This window comes from Eleutherodactylus coqui, chromosome 3, assembly GCF_035609145.1.
Source record: "Eleutherodactylus coqui strain aEleCoq1 chromosome 3, aEleCoq1.hap1, whole genome shotgun sequence".
In the NCBI taxonomy this organism is placed as follows: Eukaryota; Metazoa; Chordata; class Amphibia; order Anura; family Eleutherodactylidae; genus Eleutherodactylus; species Eleutherodactylus coqui.
In genome coordinates this window covers 133,667,582-133,684,117 of record NC_089839.1, presented here as the reverse complement: position 1 = coordinate 133,684,117, position 16,536 = coordinate 133,667,582, and the positions used below count along the sequence as shown (strand labels likewise).

Sequence of the window (16,536 nt, the reverse complement as noted above, 5' to 3'; positions counted from 1 at the left end):
CAGGTACAAGTGTTTGCATGCCTGTAGAACACGGACATATGAACACACCATAGGAAACCAATGGTTTTAATAGGAGCGTGTTTTTGTGTGCACAACTGTACACACAAACACGCTCGTGTGAAGCAGCCCTAAGGTTTTAAGATGCAGAATATAAAGATTTATTTATTTCCTAAAATGACAAATACACAGGTCAGGTTAGTGGGGTGCACATCAGCGGAAGGGATAAATGAAGGCATCTGGCATGTTGGATTGCCAATAAATTGTGAAGTCAAAAAAATATTTTAAAGTGGCATTTGTTGCAGGAATTTGGGCTAGCATGATTTACACGACTAGCCCAACTGGGGCTGATGTATGTAGTTTGCAATGGAAAAAAAAATCAGTGGGACAGACTGGCAGGGGAATGGGGCAAACAGAATGATGGAATACCTCAGAGCATAACATGCGCACACATTCAAAGCCTACGTAATATGAACGTAGGAGGGAGACTTATACTTTATCTCCAACCATTTATTGCCAAATTTTAGGATTTTATCCAGATGAACTGATAAAGGGGTTTTGCCCCAAAACACTGGCTGGTTAGTTAACCAAATAAGGGCTCCTATCCACTTGCGTTTTTTTAAAGCTGCGGTACCGAATTTCTACTGTTAAAAATGCATCGCACAAAAATCGCAAAGCACAAACTTGCGATGCGTTTTTAACATTAGAAAGTCCCACTGACAAACGCAGGGATATCGCAACGTTAAAAAACGCAAGTTGGTAGGAGCCCTAAAGGAGAAGTTTACACTTGATCATTCTAACTGTCTTCAGAGTGTTGCGCCGAGCCAACAGTTTTTCTAGCTGTATTCCTCTGTTCACCCATGCTTACTTAGGTGGTGCAGCATCTTATTGGCAGCACCTCCATTATACCTATTACACTTTGAATGTCACTATGGTTAAATCCAGCCCATAATTTTTGCATTTACGATTATTCTATCCCCACATGTTCCAGGACTAATGTTAGAAAGATGCCACGTGCTGTATCTAAGAGCCTTTCTTTGTCTGCTCCACCTAAGTGAATGTTCCAAGGTAGACAAACCTACTCAGGCTTGCTTCTACACAGTGGAGCAGAGAGAGAAGGGCGAACAATTACCAGATTGGACACAGAATGGTGACAGCAGGTGGCGCTATTCTAACAGTCTTGGGGAGAAACTGCCTTTATAAGTGTAAATACAAAAAGTGTTTATAATTATAGGCTGATTTAACTATAAACAATATTCTTCAGTAAAAAACAACCACTTTACCTACTGCACACTGATGAGGAGCAAACACTACGAAACATCTGTATGTGCATGCTTTACTGGCTTGCTTTTCTATTCCCAATCATTGTTAAGACTTGTTAGAAAGTCACATTGATTTGTAAGGAATGCTGCCATCCAATAGGTGGCGCTGCAGAGGTATTTTCCATCTTCCTTATTTGTGATTTCTAGCACCTTACTTCAGGTAAAGCTGGTATTCCGAGTCAGGAGTCTTGGATACGTTGTGTATATTGTGCAAGTTCAGAATCACTATTGTTATAATTAGACGCAGAACCGGAGACAGAGATTGAACACTGAGGAAACAGAGAGAGAAAGGGCTTATCAAATATGTTGCATCTTACATTGTATCAATAAATGCAAAATGATGGAGAAATTATGGAACAATATGTAATTAATAGATCACAGCACACACTTCACCTTGAATGCGTAGGGAAGACAATCCTCACCAGATGGTGCACGCTCATCAGAGATCCTGGATCGTAGTTTAAGCAGCAGAGTATATATAAGAGCAGCACTCCGGGGGTTTAAATCAAAGATTAAATCTTTATTGTGCCCACAACTCTGCTGCGTATATTAAATTTAAAAGTATAAAAACCCCAAACCAGACTTATTGGGAGCCTAAAGCCGTGTTCACTAGTTTTGCGTGCACAATATGCAGTGAATAGATGAATAGAATCCATTGATTTCAGTGGGTTTGTTCACATAAGCGTATTCTGCATACGCATTTCGTTCACACAAAAAAAATATGCAGCAGGCTCCTTTTTCCTGGGCATTTGCACAGCAACAGAGCGCATACTGAACTAATTACACTAATTGCCCATTTCAATGAATGGGAGGATGGTTGCGTGGTTTTTACGTGCACGCAAAAAGTACAGTAAAACCTACATGCGCGCACAAATACACAACACCCACTGCGCAAACACATGGTAAGAATGCGCTTACGCCTGTGTGACACCGGCCTTTAAGGCCCATTTACACCAGCCGATGATCGCTAAAAAAATAGCTAATCGGCGATCGTTTTAGCGATAATTGGCAGGAGGAATAGTTGTTGATCAGCTGCTATTGGAGGTGTATGGGCACCTTCACTCTGGTTTCTTTTGACAGATGGGCTAACATGCTGATTCCCTTTAATCACCTAAAGTCTGTCGTCTGTTTCTAGGAACTGTACGATCCCGGACACCATCACAAAAAAAGTTCCATGAACAAGATGTACAAACCTGCACAACAAGCGCCGATAGTTCTGCCTTTGACGAGAGCGCAGGGTCTTGCTTTGCCACTGTTGATATCTCAGTTGTGAGGTGGAAACAATATTATCAGATACTTGATAGCACTGAGTGCTAATTTTACGCAGAACAACGACCGCCTCCAAGACCGATCGAGGACAGTAGAGGTTTGAAATTCTTTCTCTGCAGAGCTCTTGCAAAGAGACAACCCACCTGTTATGGTGATAAAACCAATATTAGACTAGTGTGTAAAGTCACAGCAAGGTGAGGTTGGACTATATTCTCAAGTATAAATCGTTTTGTTATACTTTGTGTTTGAGAACAGGTTTTGGTTTACCAACACTCATGCAATGTGTGATTGAGGCCTCTCTTTTCTCTACTGGAGTCTAGGATCTCACCCAGGATAAATTTCCACAGCTTGTTTAAACAAGTTCTTTTGGCAGTTTGAGTGAAAGACAGAAGTTGATTGTAAAGATACGAGAAGTTTAAAGAAGTTACTTTGTAAAACCCCAGTGTGTGAAACCACCCTAGAAGCCAGACTTTGGGCAGCTTGGTGTTCTAGCATACGTATGGGGTCATCATTCTTTAAAAGGCACGGTGGCCTAGTAACAGACTTTACAATCTCACAGTAATGCAGTCCATACTTGTCTGTCTGAAGCCAGTTGCTGCAGTCTTCAGTAGTAAAGCAGGTCTTTCCTTGGTTATGTAGGAGATGGAAAATCTGCTCTATTTCGGAATAAAATGATAGAGTATGATCCACACTGTCCTGAAGCCTAATAAAAAAAATCATTAATATTAATAGATATGTAGATTTGTCAAACCATAGTTGTGTCTTGCAAATCTTAAAGCATCTAATGTAAAATAATGTTACAAAGTGTGATTGTATGCCCAATGCCCACCACTTGCAATTTGGTTACAAATATCACAATTCATGTATCTGTGTTCAGATGCAAAAGTGATTTTATTGCTAAGTAAACACAAAAAAAAATTCTGATTATATCAAAAGTTGATATTTTTATGAACACAAAATGGTGAATAATCCAAAGAAAAGCGGTTATGTTTTTAATGGGATACTTTGCGGTGCATGGCATGGAATGATGACCTCATCTCATCTTGTATGCCCATCTCCATTATACCAAAGCCATAGGGCCAAATGTTAAATGGTCACTAACTTTTCAAACGTGCCCCGTGTAGTGCAGGGTGTTAAGGCAGCAGAAATGCAGCCCTAAGCTCTCGCTCATGACCTGAAAGTTGCGAGTTCAATCCCCACTTGGGTCAAGTAGCCGGTTCAAGGTTGACTTAGCCTCCCATCCTTCCGAGCCCGGTAAAATGAGAACCCAGCTTGCTGGGGGGGTAAAAGATGACTGGGGAAGGCAATGGCAAACCACCCCACAAAAACAGACTGCCAAGAAAACGTCACGGCATGACGTTACCCTAGGAGCCTGTCATGACTCGGTGCTTGCACTACGGGACTTTGCCTTTATCTAACTTTTCAAACAACCTGTGTTTATATGATAGCCAGTGTGATAGTTAGCAAAACTGCTATTTACTTTATCTACATAAAATAACATGTTTGTATTCAAAAATCACTCTAAAGTACTGTCTCCCATTCCCCTACTGTCTGCTCCCACATGACTGGCAGAGGACACTAGGATGGCAGCCTTGGGGGATAAGACATCATGCAAAGAGGAGGGGGAGGAAGGAAGAGACACTGGCACACGGGCGTGTATACTGCAGCTAATGCTGAGATAACTACTGCTGTCTATATACATGTACACTACTAAATCTTGCTATAGACTCCTACATGATAAGGTTATGCCTCTGTGTGTTACACAGAGCAGAACCTCGACAGCTCTCTGTCTACAGTCTATAGAACACAGTGCACATAGCACAGAGGCAGCCCCTCCCAACAGTCCTGAGTAGATGGAGAATCAGATGTACACCCTGCAGAGCGGAAATGGGGAAAAGTACAGGATACAAGTTATGTAATGGCCAGAAAGAGAGCTAGTTCTTATGCACACATGGCAGCTTATTTTAAGAAGTCATCTGAGAAGTCAGGAGTGTTAAGTATTTATTTCTGAGATATATATATATATATATATATATATATTATCTTTGAAGAACGTGGTTTTGTCTTTAGTTGCCATCGAAAATAGAGGAGGTGGTGAAGGGAACACACAGTGTAAGAAACTAATTGTTTTATATTTAAAAGATAAATCACTTACTCATTTGTTTCACCTAGAGATGGAATTGGAAGTAGGTCCCATTTCTGAAGGCTCTCACAGCATTGTAACACCTGTGCATAATCAGAAAGAGGATGGTTCATATAGACAAAATTAATTTAAATGGAGAAAGAATGCACCACAGGAAAAAAAACTAAAACTGTTCTTTTTCAAAAGAATCTGGTCTAGAAATCTGTATTCCTAATGAAGAAGAATGTAAACGTGCTACAGAGGCCAAAGTGTTACTTGACCTCCGTTGACTAAGCACTTGCCACACTCCTGATCAAACATCAATGCACTCATGGAGGTCATCCATCAGGAGTTGAACAGGGGATGTAGCAATGTGTCCTGAAGGATATACTAAGTACCAGTATATTACTTATTTGTAGCATTTAAAAGAGTATTCTTAACATAGACATTCATAGCATATCCACAGGATATGCTATAAATTTCTCATAGCTTCCAACCCTGTGAACCAAACTTATGTGGAGAACAAGGATCCCTCAACCACCACACACTGCATTCAGAATGAGGATGAATGGAGAGGTAGCTGCACATGTGCACATCTCTCTTCATTCACTTTTATAGAAGTTAAACAGGCTAAACCTCTCCATTTATTTTCTCCTGCTGTCCACATAGGCGTGGGTCCTACTTTCTTGAGGATATACCATAAACATGTGTATGGCGATAATCAAAGGTATACTTGTTTTGTAAACCAGGCTTGCAGCAAAGTTGTCTCATTTCACTTTGATATGTTATTACAATTTGTCATCCTTTTATCAATTGCAGTGATAAAGCATTTAAAAATGGAAATCGGTCTATGTTTGAAGGCAGTTGTGGCACTTTCTGCATGGGGGGGCTGGGGGTCGTTGACAACACAGCGGCTCACTCAGTCCATATAGAATTCCAAATAGCTGTATTTTCTTCAGTATTCAGCAAGAACACAGAAATCCAGTGCATACACACAAGCCACTGGACAGCACATACACTGAGTGCTATGAAAAATCATAAATGCTTGCCCATCTGACCACTAACTAAATAGTTGCCTCACTTATTACTACGTCGTAGTCCAGTGCTACTACATGTACTCAGCAGGGTCAGCCTGGGGCCGTCCTTCCCCATCAGACTCGTGGCCGTACCGTACACTGGTCTCACACAGACGTCAGGCTTTCCTTCTCCTCTCAGGGAGTAGCTCCAGCTCTCTGAGCCTGGCTCTGGTTTTCAGAGGCAGCGCTGCTCTGTCTTGTAGCAAGAAACTGAATGTGTCTGGAGTTTTTAACGCCTCCAGACACACCTGCACAGCTGTCCCTGCTGATTAGCACACCTTTACTACACAGGACTGTTTATAGTCCCCTCTGCAGGCCCTTATGTGCATAGCCTTGCCACACAGAGTACTCTGGTATGTTGTATAGTGTATTTATATATATTTCTTGTCCTATCACTTCCAATTGATAATTGTCATTTGTCTGAAAAATATATATTTCCAGCTGTAGACCTGTATGCACCAACAAACACATAAGAAGAATTGTTATAAAGTGACTGCATACCTGCTTTTGAACTAGTGCAACTGGATGAAATCTGGACTGATATGATCCAACTGAAGCAATTACTGGATATAATACTGCAATATCCTCCTGTGTAGAAGAAAGTTTCAATATAAATTTGCTATTTTAAAAATCTGCATCTTGCAAGTAAAGAAACTTTCATATTGAAGATTATTACATAACTTGTAATTTAGGTAAATCAATCTCTAAAAACATGTCAGCTGGGCTCAGAACTCTGAGAGCTGCCATTAACAAGTTACATCTAAGATGCATATGCAAACCAGAGGGGCGAGCAGCTGCCAGACATCTCTGAAGCTGCTGATCATGCTAAAGAGACATTCGTTACACTAAAATTGTCTTTCTAACCTTGTCAAAGGAATTTTCTTCAAGATACTTGTGAAGAAGAACGATTGAAAACCCCAGCAGCTCGCTAGCAAGTGGTTTTGGAAACTCCCACAGCTGTATTTCTCCATGACTGAGATGGTCTCTCACTCTTGGACCCTCCGAATGGTTTAAAACATCCCAAAGAAACTCCTATCAGGAAAAAAATAAACTTTGTTAGCATATAACTCACACTTTTTAGCTTAGACAAAAATATAATGATTTCAAACACATTAGGGTTTATAAAATGTATATATAGTCCCTCTAAGGTTAAGTTATCGTGCGACGAACAACATGATCACTTATTGGTAATCCGTTTTCCATGAGCCCATCAGAGCACCCCACCCTTCCTCCGGACAGGAACCTCCCAGATCACTTTAAAGCTGGGAACACCCTTCACATCCTCAGTTCTATGACAAGATGCAGGGACTATTTGAGGCCCCTTTGTATTTTATTTAGGTTACCGGTATACCTAAACTTTTTTCCTTTAAATACTTTTACACTTTAACATAGCAGTGGGATGGGAGGGAATTAGCGGTGCTGTCATGGGCTACCTTATGCCCCAGACAGCACCCAAGATAAAACTAGATAAATAACTGGGACGAGTTGCTAGCCTTAAGTACTATTCTATTGATGGTCAATTGCCTCTTGGATTGGAGAATCTACCAATCGAGTACTAGTGAAACTCCAAGAAGAGGTCTAAGAGATCTGATAAATGAAAATATTAGTATCCCACTTATGATATAGAAACCGTGCAACAACCAAATGAATGTTCTAACCCTACAGGATCCAAATGGCACTTGCTGGGCTTTCTCCATCATAGGCATCCAGATAATAGAATTTGCTTCTTTATCAATCCCAGATAAAAGAAAAGGAAGATTTCAAAAAGGGAGCAGATTACTACACCAAGACATTGCACATGGGATGATACAACTTTAGGAAAAACCTAAGCAGAGATATTACTTCCAGCTCTAAACAGGTAAAATTAGGAGGATTTGTGTAGATAATTTGTCACGCAAAAACTACCAACTGAAATCAAAATAATAAAAACTCATCCTAATGTTACCACTAGAGATGAGCGAGCACCCAAATGCTCGCGTCCACATTATTCGAGTCGAGCTTTTCTTAAAATTCGAGAGCTCTACTCGAGTAACGAACCCCATTGACTACAATGGGAGACTCGAGCATTTTTTGTATGTGGGACGCCGGGTGCTGAGCTTTTTTTTTTTCATTGGTCGGTCTCGGTCTCTCTCTCTTGGTCTCTCTCCTGCCTGCCAGACAAAAAAATTTGCCAATGACGCCCGCTACGTCGCGGTGGGGAGGGGCCAAAACAGGCACCTCACAGCGGGGAGGAGCCAAAAACTGGGGGGGGGGGGGACACGGCTTGATGCTCATTCGAGTAACGAGCACCATCGAGTACGCTAATACTCGAATGAGCATCAAGCTCGGCAGAGTATATTCACTCAACTCTAGTTACCACTAACCCAGCCAGCCATGTACGACTACATACATTATCTCAATGTTCTATTCCTTTGTAAAATGGAAAATTTTCAATAAAAATTATTGTTAAACCTCCCCCTCCCACCCCAAAAAATTATCCTAATGATTAGTATTCTATTGAAAGCAAAAAGTCAAGGATAAAGGCGCCATACGACTACTTCTTCACACAAGGACATGGCTTCAGAAAGAAAGTTTCTTATACAAAATATTTGTGTGAGGTAACATTCGTTTGGTCTTACAAAATGTAACCTCCATATACCCAAATCCGTACCTCATGCTCTTCTCATCTTGTTCTCATGAAACCATCAGAACAGTCTTCTCAGTCATCCAAAGAGGTATTCTTTACCCGGGACGTTACTGAAAGTGTAAGGCTATGAAAAGAGGCTTTGTCTACTGACTTTTCCCCTGAAGATCATAGGCCAAGTCCAGAGGACATAAGTCAGTGGCCAAATCCATAGACCAGAAGATATTTGAAAAAGGCATAGAGGTCCTAGGCAAAAGCCTGTAGGCTAAAGGTCAAGCTATAGGCCAAAGCTTAGAGGCTACACAGGCCAAGGCTTAGAGGCCATTGCAGCCAAGCTTAGAAGCTACAGACCAAGCTCAAAGGCTATAGGCAAGGCCCAACGGGCAGAAGCCCACAAACTACACAGACGCAGATGATACTTGGCTACGGGCCACAAGGGCAGAGGCTACTTATCCATAGACAAAGATCATCAGGTCCTAAGTCTGGATATTGAACCCACAGAGAGCCATCCTCCATAATTTCTGTTCTTTTGGGGTTAAGGCAAAAGGTGGAATCAATCCCTTATTTTTGCAAGATTATTCCACTAAGGACTGGCTGGAGATTTTCTTAAAAAGTGCTCATTTCTCTCCCAGGTTCACCCAATCAGTAGTGAAATGAGGCGTCGCCCAGATTAAAACAGACTTGAACTACATGTGCTGTTGTAAGCACCAGATACAAAAGGTCATATACAGCAAACCTCCAGTTCAGGTGCAGCAACACAGAGAAACACCATCACTGAGGGGTTCCACCAGAGCTGCAGGAGAGGGATCCCATGAGGCCAGAAGAAAAGAACCTTCTCTTCCTGGCCTCCAGAGACAGGGGAACACGGCATCTGCTAGGGGGTAATTGGATGATTACAGGCTTAACCAGTGGATTCCCCATGGAGACTTACACCAGACAGCTAACCATTCATGCCATCGACGGAGCATTGAACGCATTCGGGACGAAGGACTTGTGATTATGTCACCGTCATGTGATCTCACTCATGGACAGGTGGTCGTTTGTATTTTGATACTCTGCAGGGCTTCCAGTTGTAGGGATTTGCTCTGGACAGGGCTGCAACCGTATAATGGAATTAAGGGTGCATTAGTGTGCCAAGGTGTAATAGGGATAGTTTGCCATCCCTGTTGGTCATTAATATGTATCTTGAAACTGGACCTCTTTACAATACCCTTGGCCGCTACTGCGTACCCAGAGGAGCATGATCTACTAGAGCTGCAAAATCGTTTCATCCTTCTCCTTCTCTACTTCTGAGGTTGGTTCATTCTGCTGCTCTGCGATCAATTGGTTGTTCTTGTGGCTCAAAGGTTTTCCACACTGTGGTGTCAAGATTGTACAAGTGATTATATAGTTTAATTGAAGATTATTAAAATTTGATTAATGCTCATATTCACCCCTCATTTGTTATTTGCACTTCAACATGCTTTGCAAAGAAACTATTGGGGGCCAATCAGCCAAATCACTTTTGCATCTTTTATCTGTATGTAAAACACAAAACCTTGTTGGCTGGGTACAATAATCACTTACCATAGCTGATTCTCCCAGAGTTCCGGGTAAAAGATTCTGAGATCCATCATTTAAATGCTTTGACAAAATCTAAGAAGAAAAACAAAGGTTTCGGTTAACCTCCAAATGTGGTAGAACGCAAGAAGCCGTTAGTTACTGGTCATTTTCCTCAAAAGGAAAAAGACATTAGTACATTTATTTATTTTTTGACAGCAGAAATGAAAATGTTGTTGTGATTAAGTATATTCATTTATTTAATGATCCAAACTGAGGAGATTTCATAAAATAACCAAGTGATCATTCCACTATAAACTGTACATATATCCCGTTTACTCCATCTCTATAAAACACAGGAAAATGATTTTGCATCTATTCTGTAGAACAATATGTGTTCACTCACTATAACTGTATGTAGACCCCATTCTTCCCTTGTCTGTCAGGCACAGAAATGTTATTGGCATCTGTTTATATGGAATATACTGTATGGTCATTCCACTATAGATTAACATAATAACATTGTAAAGGCTGGAAAATGACATATCCACCCAATTCAGCCTATTATCCTAAAATGTGGATTAAAAAAAAAGGAAACACCCCAATAAGGTAGAATTTTTATCATTTTAGGAAAAAATTCCTGATCTGGCAATCAGAATAATCCCTGGATCACTGACCCTTCTAAAGTAATCAATGATATAACATGTAACATTGTAACACTCAAAGACGCCCAGGCCACTCTTACGCTCTCTTATCGAATTTGTCATCACCACGTCCTTAGGAGAGAGTTCCATAATCTCCCTGCTCTTACAATAAAGAACCATCTTCTAGGTCAGTGTTGGAACCCTCTTTCCACTAGATGTAGAGAGGGCCCCTTTGTTACAGTCACAGTCCTGGTTATAATGCCTTTGTACCCGCTTAAGCCCTGATATGTCCTTCTAACATTCTAACAGAATGGTGTTTAACCCCTTAACGCTATAGGACGTACAGTTACGTCCTGCAGCGTTTGGGTATGTCCTGGCTGTCCTGGCAGAATGCCTATCAAGCCATCCTCGTTGGGTGGCTTGATAGACTGCCTGCCTGATCACAGTATGATGTAATGTTGAGGCATTACATCATACTGCAGGAGCGATCAACAAAAATAAGAATGCTATAAAAAGTGATCAAAAAGTCATATGTATTCAATTGTACCAACGCAAACTACAGGACATCCTCGCACAACTATGTTGATGGAAAAATAAAAAAGTTTTTCCATGCAGAAGATGGCAGAACATACATTTTTTTTAAATTAAAGGTCTTTGAAAAAAAAAAACAACTATATAAGCTTGGTATCATAGTAATCGAACTGACCCATAGAATAAAGTTATCATGCCATTTTTGTTGCAGTTTGTGCATCGTAGAAACAAGACGCACCGAAAGATGGCGGAGTGTAGTTTGTTTTTTTTTCACTTTCCTAAACTTACAATCCTTTAAAAGTTTTTCAGAACATTATATGGTACATTAAATGGTACCACTGAAAAACACAACTCGTCCCGCAAAAACAAGCCTTCATACAGCGACGTTGATGGATAAATGAAAGGAGTAACGATTTTTTAAAAAGGGGGAGGAAAAAAAGAAAATGGAAAAGAAAAAAGGGTTGTGTCATTAAGGGGTTAACAAGGAGAAATGCAAAGTCCTACATCTGGGCAAGAAAAATGAAAAAAAAGCACATACAGAATGGGAGGAATTGGGCTAAGCAGCAGCACATGTGAAAAAGACTTAGGGCTCAGTCACACGAGCGGAGGTAGGCATGTATCAGTGGCGATCTGCGTGTATTTCCGCATGGAAAAACGTCTGCACCGCAGACATCTGCAACTGTCAAAAAAAGAACATATGGGTGGCAATGGAGCTGGTCATGCGGATTTTCGTCCGCACATGGTGCGGGCGTTTTTCTGTGCCGAAATAAACGCAGATCGCAGCCCTTTTGACTGAGCCCTTATACTATTAGATCACAGACTGAACATGAATCAACAATATGATGCAGCAGCAAAAAAGGCAAACACAATTCTGGGATATATTAAGAGAAGCATAAAGTCTAGATCACATGAGGTAATTATCCCCTCTACTCTTCCTTAGTCAGACCTCATCTGGAATACTGTGTCCAGTTCTAGGCACCACAATTTAAACAAGACAGACAAAATGGAGGAAGTTCAGAGCTTCCAGGATGATGAGCGGTCTGCAAATCATGTCCTATGAGGAATGGTTGAAGGATCTGAAAATGTTTAGTTTGCAGAAGAGAAGACAGAGGAGACTTAATAGCGGTCTACAAAGATCTGAAGGGCTTTCACAGTGCAGAGAGATCAGCCCTATTCACATCTACATAAGGAAAGACTTGAAGCAATGGGATCAAACTGAAAGGGAGGATACACCGATTAGATAGTAAAGGTGATCAATGAGAGGAACAGGTTGCCACAGGAGGTGGTGAGTTCTCCTTCAATGGAAGTGTTCAGAGGCTGGACAGACATCTGTCTGCGATGATTTGACCCAAACTCTACCATTCTATGATTCTATTCTCCTCTTTGCCTTGGAAGCAGCTGCCTGACACTGGTTGCTCCAGTTAAGCTTACAGTTAACTAAAATCCCCATGTCAGTGTTCCCCAGTGGTTTCCAATTTAGTGGGTAATGGTGACATGTATTTCCCTGCTCATGTGCAGAACCTTATATAAATCAAGGTTAAAGCTGGAGACACTTTTTTGCTTATTATAGAAGGTCACAAATGGTTAAGGATGAAGTTTAAAAGCTTGTTGACAATTACAATGGTAAAACAGAACTGCGAATACAGCTCTGAACTTTAAGCTAGGCTTAAAGTCAGGATGAGATACTGGGAAATAATCAACCAAAATTATAAATCAATTAAAAAAACATGTATTTTAAATCAATAAAACAAACTTTCATAATAGAAAAACTGTATGCTTCGACACAATCTTACCTCATCAAAAGTTGTATACAGACTGGTAGACTGAAGGGAGAAAACAGCACATGTGAGTTGCTAAAAAGCATTAGGTGAAATAGTAAAGTACCTGAAAGTAGAAGGAACATGTCTGAACAATCTGGTTTCCATTTTTGTGGCTAGAAATCTCACAGCAGGTAATCCCCAAGTAAACAACCGAGCACTAGGATTTTCATGAATGGACGGAAGGACTGGCAGACTGGAGTAAAGCTCTCCTCTGGGCTTTCTAAAGAGGAATATGACTGAATACCTAGAACTGTATTCAAACATATCTGTCATTGGATGCATTCGCTCAGCCCGCTGTGTGTTTGTTTATGCCTTTCACTGTAGACTGTGCAATTGTGTCTTCCAAAAAAGGCAAACAAAGAGAAAGTTGGTTAAGTGGAGTACAAAGTTTGGATCTTTGGTCGATCAATTAAGGTCAATAGTTCTTTTCAGAGTTTCGTCTGAATACAGTTTTTAGTCATGCATACAGAACCGCAGACTGGAAATAACGCTGTGTAAATGTAGCTTTAGAAGCTCAAGAACAAGCTAGGCTCGGCTTGTGTCATGTTTTTACCATGTTTTAACTTAGGCTATGTTCACATCTGCATTGGAGGCCCCATTAGGAGAGTCCAGCACAGAGTCTGCAAAAAGTCCCGGGCGAAACTAGACTGATAAAATGCCTGGTGGCATGCCGGAAACATGACAGACCCCGCTTAGTGTCGCTTGCGTACGGCATGTGCCAGATCCAGCGCTTCTGCTATTCTAGTTGTTTGACCACTATGATGGAGCTGAACAACGGACGTATTAACGGAAATGTGAATATGCTGCGACGCTTACATTTTTGAGGTCTCATGTAAAACAAAAAATTCATTACATGAGGAATGTAAGTGAAGCAATCATTCCTGCACATACTGCACTACAAAATTTAACTATCATGCAGGATTACAAAATGTACGAGAAGTCACTTACCTCCGCTGTGAGCATTCTTTCTGGGCATCCATTAACTGCGCAAAAGGTCAGTCGCAGGCCAGCCTCAAGCTGCGGCAATAACAATATAGTACAGTCTGCGTACCTGCGTGCAGAAGTGAATGTTGTTAGCACTGCAGCATGACTCCAGCGTGTAGATGTCCCATAATTCCACTGGGTTTTTTCCAAAAACATTGAAATACAATTGATCAGCTTTAAAGAGCCTCTTTCACCATGTTTTTGCAGCCCTCTCTGAGAGCACCATAGCTAGCGCCTTTCACATGGATTACAGTAATATGACTGCTGTGTGGATCTGTGCAGAGAAACTTACATTTTAATAGTGGCAACACATGCATAGAGGAGTACAGGAAGTAGTCCTGCATATTCATGAACTGCAGGCTAGCTCCACCCATCCCGTCCTCCAGCCACTGCTTGACAGCTCTCTGCTTATTATTGTGCATAGAAAGAGCTCTGCCAATCAGTAGCTGGAAGGTGGAGTGGGTGTGGCTAGGCTGCAGCTCATGAATATTCAGGACTAGTTTTGTGTCTGCTACTAATAAAGTATTTTCCCAAACTTCTGCACAGATCCCCACAGCAGACCTATCACTGTAATCAGTGTGACTCTCCCTATCTGATGGTGCTCTTATTGAGGGCTGCAAAAAGATGGTGACAGTCTCTTTAAAGCTGCATTGCCCTGCAGTATTGATAATGAAAGGCAATAAAGACACACCTCATGTATTCCCATCCTTATGGCTAAAGAAAGATAATAAAAAATGGGATTCTGAAAAAACTGGATTTTTGTTAGTTACTGTAAAATCCTTTTCTCATCACATTCATTGCGGGACCCAGCATGACCTTTGGGGTATTAGTGTATCTTGATGCTACCAGGAAGTACTGGTGGAGCCAAGATTGACAGCGGGGTGACGCCCCCTGATGCTGATTGGCTGCACAGCAGACAGCCAAAAGGGTCCTTGAAGGCCATTACAAGTTGGACAAAAATAAAGACAGCAGGTCCTGCTGCAAACGGGCAGCTGCAGCTGAAACGGACTTCCTCGCAAAAGAGGCACAAGGCAAACAGCCTCAGTGTTGCAGCACAGAGGGCAACGCGTTCTGAAGCGGCTCTTCTGCGACGGTGGCGGCGCCCCACAAGAGCCACCCCGACACCCAACAGATGTCTGTTTATGATGCCGGCAGCTGCAGGGAGGCGGCACGGCGGGGGGCAGAGAGAGTGCAATGTGCCAGCCGCATAGTGCAGGAGCACACGCTGCCGGAGTTTCCCCAGGTGAAGCAGCTTTTCCGGAGCAAATGCGCTGACGGCTGCACCTGTCAGCGGGGGAGCGGGCGGCAGCGATATAACAGTCCCGCGGCCACAGCAGAAGACGTGAGGGCAGCATCTATCAGTAAACATCTGCCGACTGAACAAAATTGACAGGGGATGCGTGATGCTGCTTGTCCCATAAGCCAAGTGTTAAAGGGTTCGTCATTACTTCAATGTACACACCTCAAAATTAGGTGCTGGCAATTAAGGCCCATTTACACCAGCCAATGATCGCAAAACAAAATAAAAATCGGCGATCGTTTTAGCAATAATCGGTGCGTGTAAATGTGCGCCCATCGTCCGCTTTTCGGGCACTGTTAGCTGATCCTTAAAGTTAAGCTAACCTAAAAATGTCATTCACTCTTATCAGAAGTTCTCCACGGGGAGTGCTGATAGCATTGTTTCCCCATGGAGAACAAAGGATCTGAGCGCAGATAATAGCCTTAGGCTATTAACTGCTGTTCAGTGAAGGCTTCATTGGAACACCTAATTGGTATTTAAGTAGCTACTTAATACTTTATGCAAAATAATCGCTCAAAGCTGTCACTCAAACTGTCCTTTGAGCGATCATCTGCTGGTGTAAATGGGCCTTTAGCCAACGAGGTGCCCTTACTATTACAAAAAGACAACCTGATAAACATAAGAACCCCTAGCTCCTTCCCATTAGAGAATTTATCATCATCATGGATATCTCCAGAGAAGAAACAAGGCGGAAGACTGCAGAGATAGCTATGGTGATGTACGGACGGGGGTAACAAAAATATGCTGGAAGGCGAACTACAATGCAGCTGCAGAGTGTTGGGAGTATTGGAAGATAAACTACTATAACACCAGCCTTTGCGGAGAGGAAGGGGGTTAAAATTCTAGTTAAATGAAAACTGCTGGGATCGAATATGAGGGAACGTACCAGCGTCATGCAGTAAATATACGTAGAAGTTTGAGATAGAGGGGGATAGAAACAGTCAATCACTCCTTTTACGGAAAGGGTTGTAGTGAGTGCGAGAGGCCGGTATAGCCTGCCAAACGAGGCGAGTTGCACTGTGAAAGAAGAGCGTAGAAATGCATCAAGCAGACATATCTACAGAAGGAAGTTTTAAGAATATTTTGTCAGTGATAGCCAGAGAAGCCTGAACGAGCCACATGGAGAGAACCCTCTCATTGGAACAATAATGTTGCAAATTGCTTATGCTTGGGCTGATGCTCATCAGATTCCAGTTATGCTGTGCGGCGTTGGATATTACTATTCATAGAGTTTAGCATAGCCTGGTATTGTCACATTGAGTAAACAATAGTAAAGTAGTGTTATGCTATGTACCAAGAGGAGCCACAG

General features: G+C 41.8%; 1 protein-coding gene across 3 annotated transcripts in view; it reads right to left on the bottom strand.

Moving 5' to 3' along the window:
• ERMARD (ER membrane associated RNA degradation) overlaps nt 1-16,536 on the bottom strand; it is a 70,445-nt gene that overhangs the window by 1,220 nt on the left and 52,689 nt on the right. For all 3 annotated transcript variants that reach the window (XM_066596098.1, XM_066596099.1, XM_066596100.1), the window contains 9 exons: nt 13,892-13,994; nt 12,917-12,946; nt 9,976-10,044; nt 6,651-6,818; nt 6,288-6,374; nt 4,744-4,814; nt 3,163-3,291; nt 2,513-2,731; nt 1,475-1,588 (listed from right to left, as the gene is read on the bottom strand). In XM_066596098.1, the coding sequence (XP_066452195.1) occupies nt 1,475-1,588; nt 2,513-2,731; nt 3,163-3,291; nt 4,744-4,814; nt 6,288-6,374; nt 6,651-6,818; nt 9,976-10,044; nt 12,917-12,946; nt 13,892-13,994 (990 nt within the window). The remainder of the gene's footprint in view (nt 1-1,474; nt 1,589-2,512; nt 2,732-3,162; nt 3,292-4,743; nt 4,815-6,287; nt 6,375-6,650; nt 6,819-9,975; nt 10,045-12,916; nt 12,947-13,891; nt 13,995-16,536) is intronic.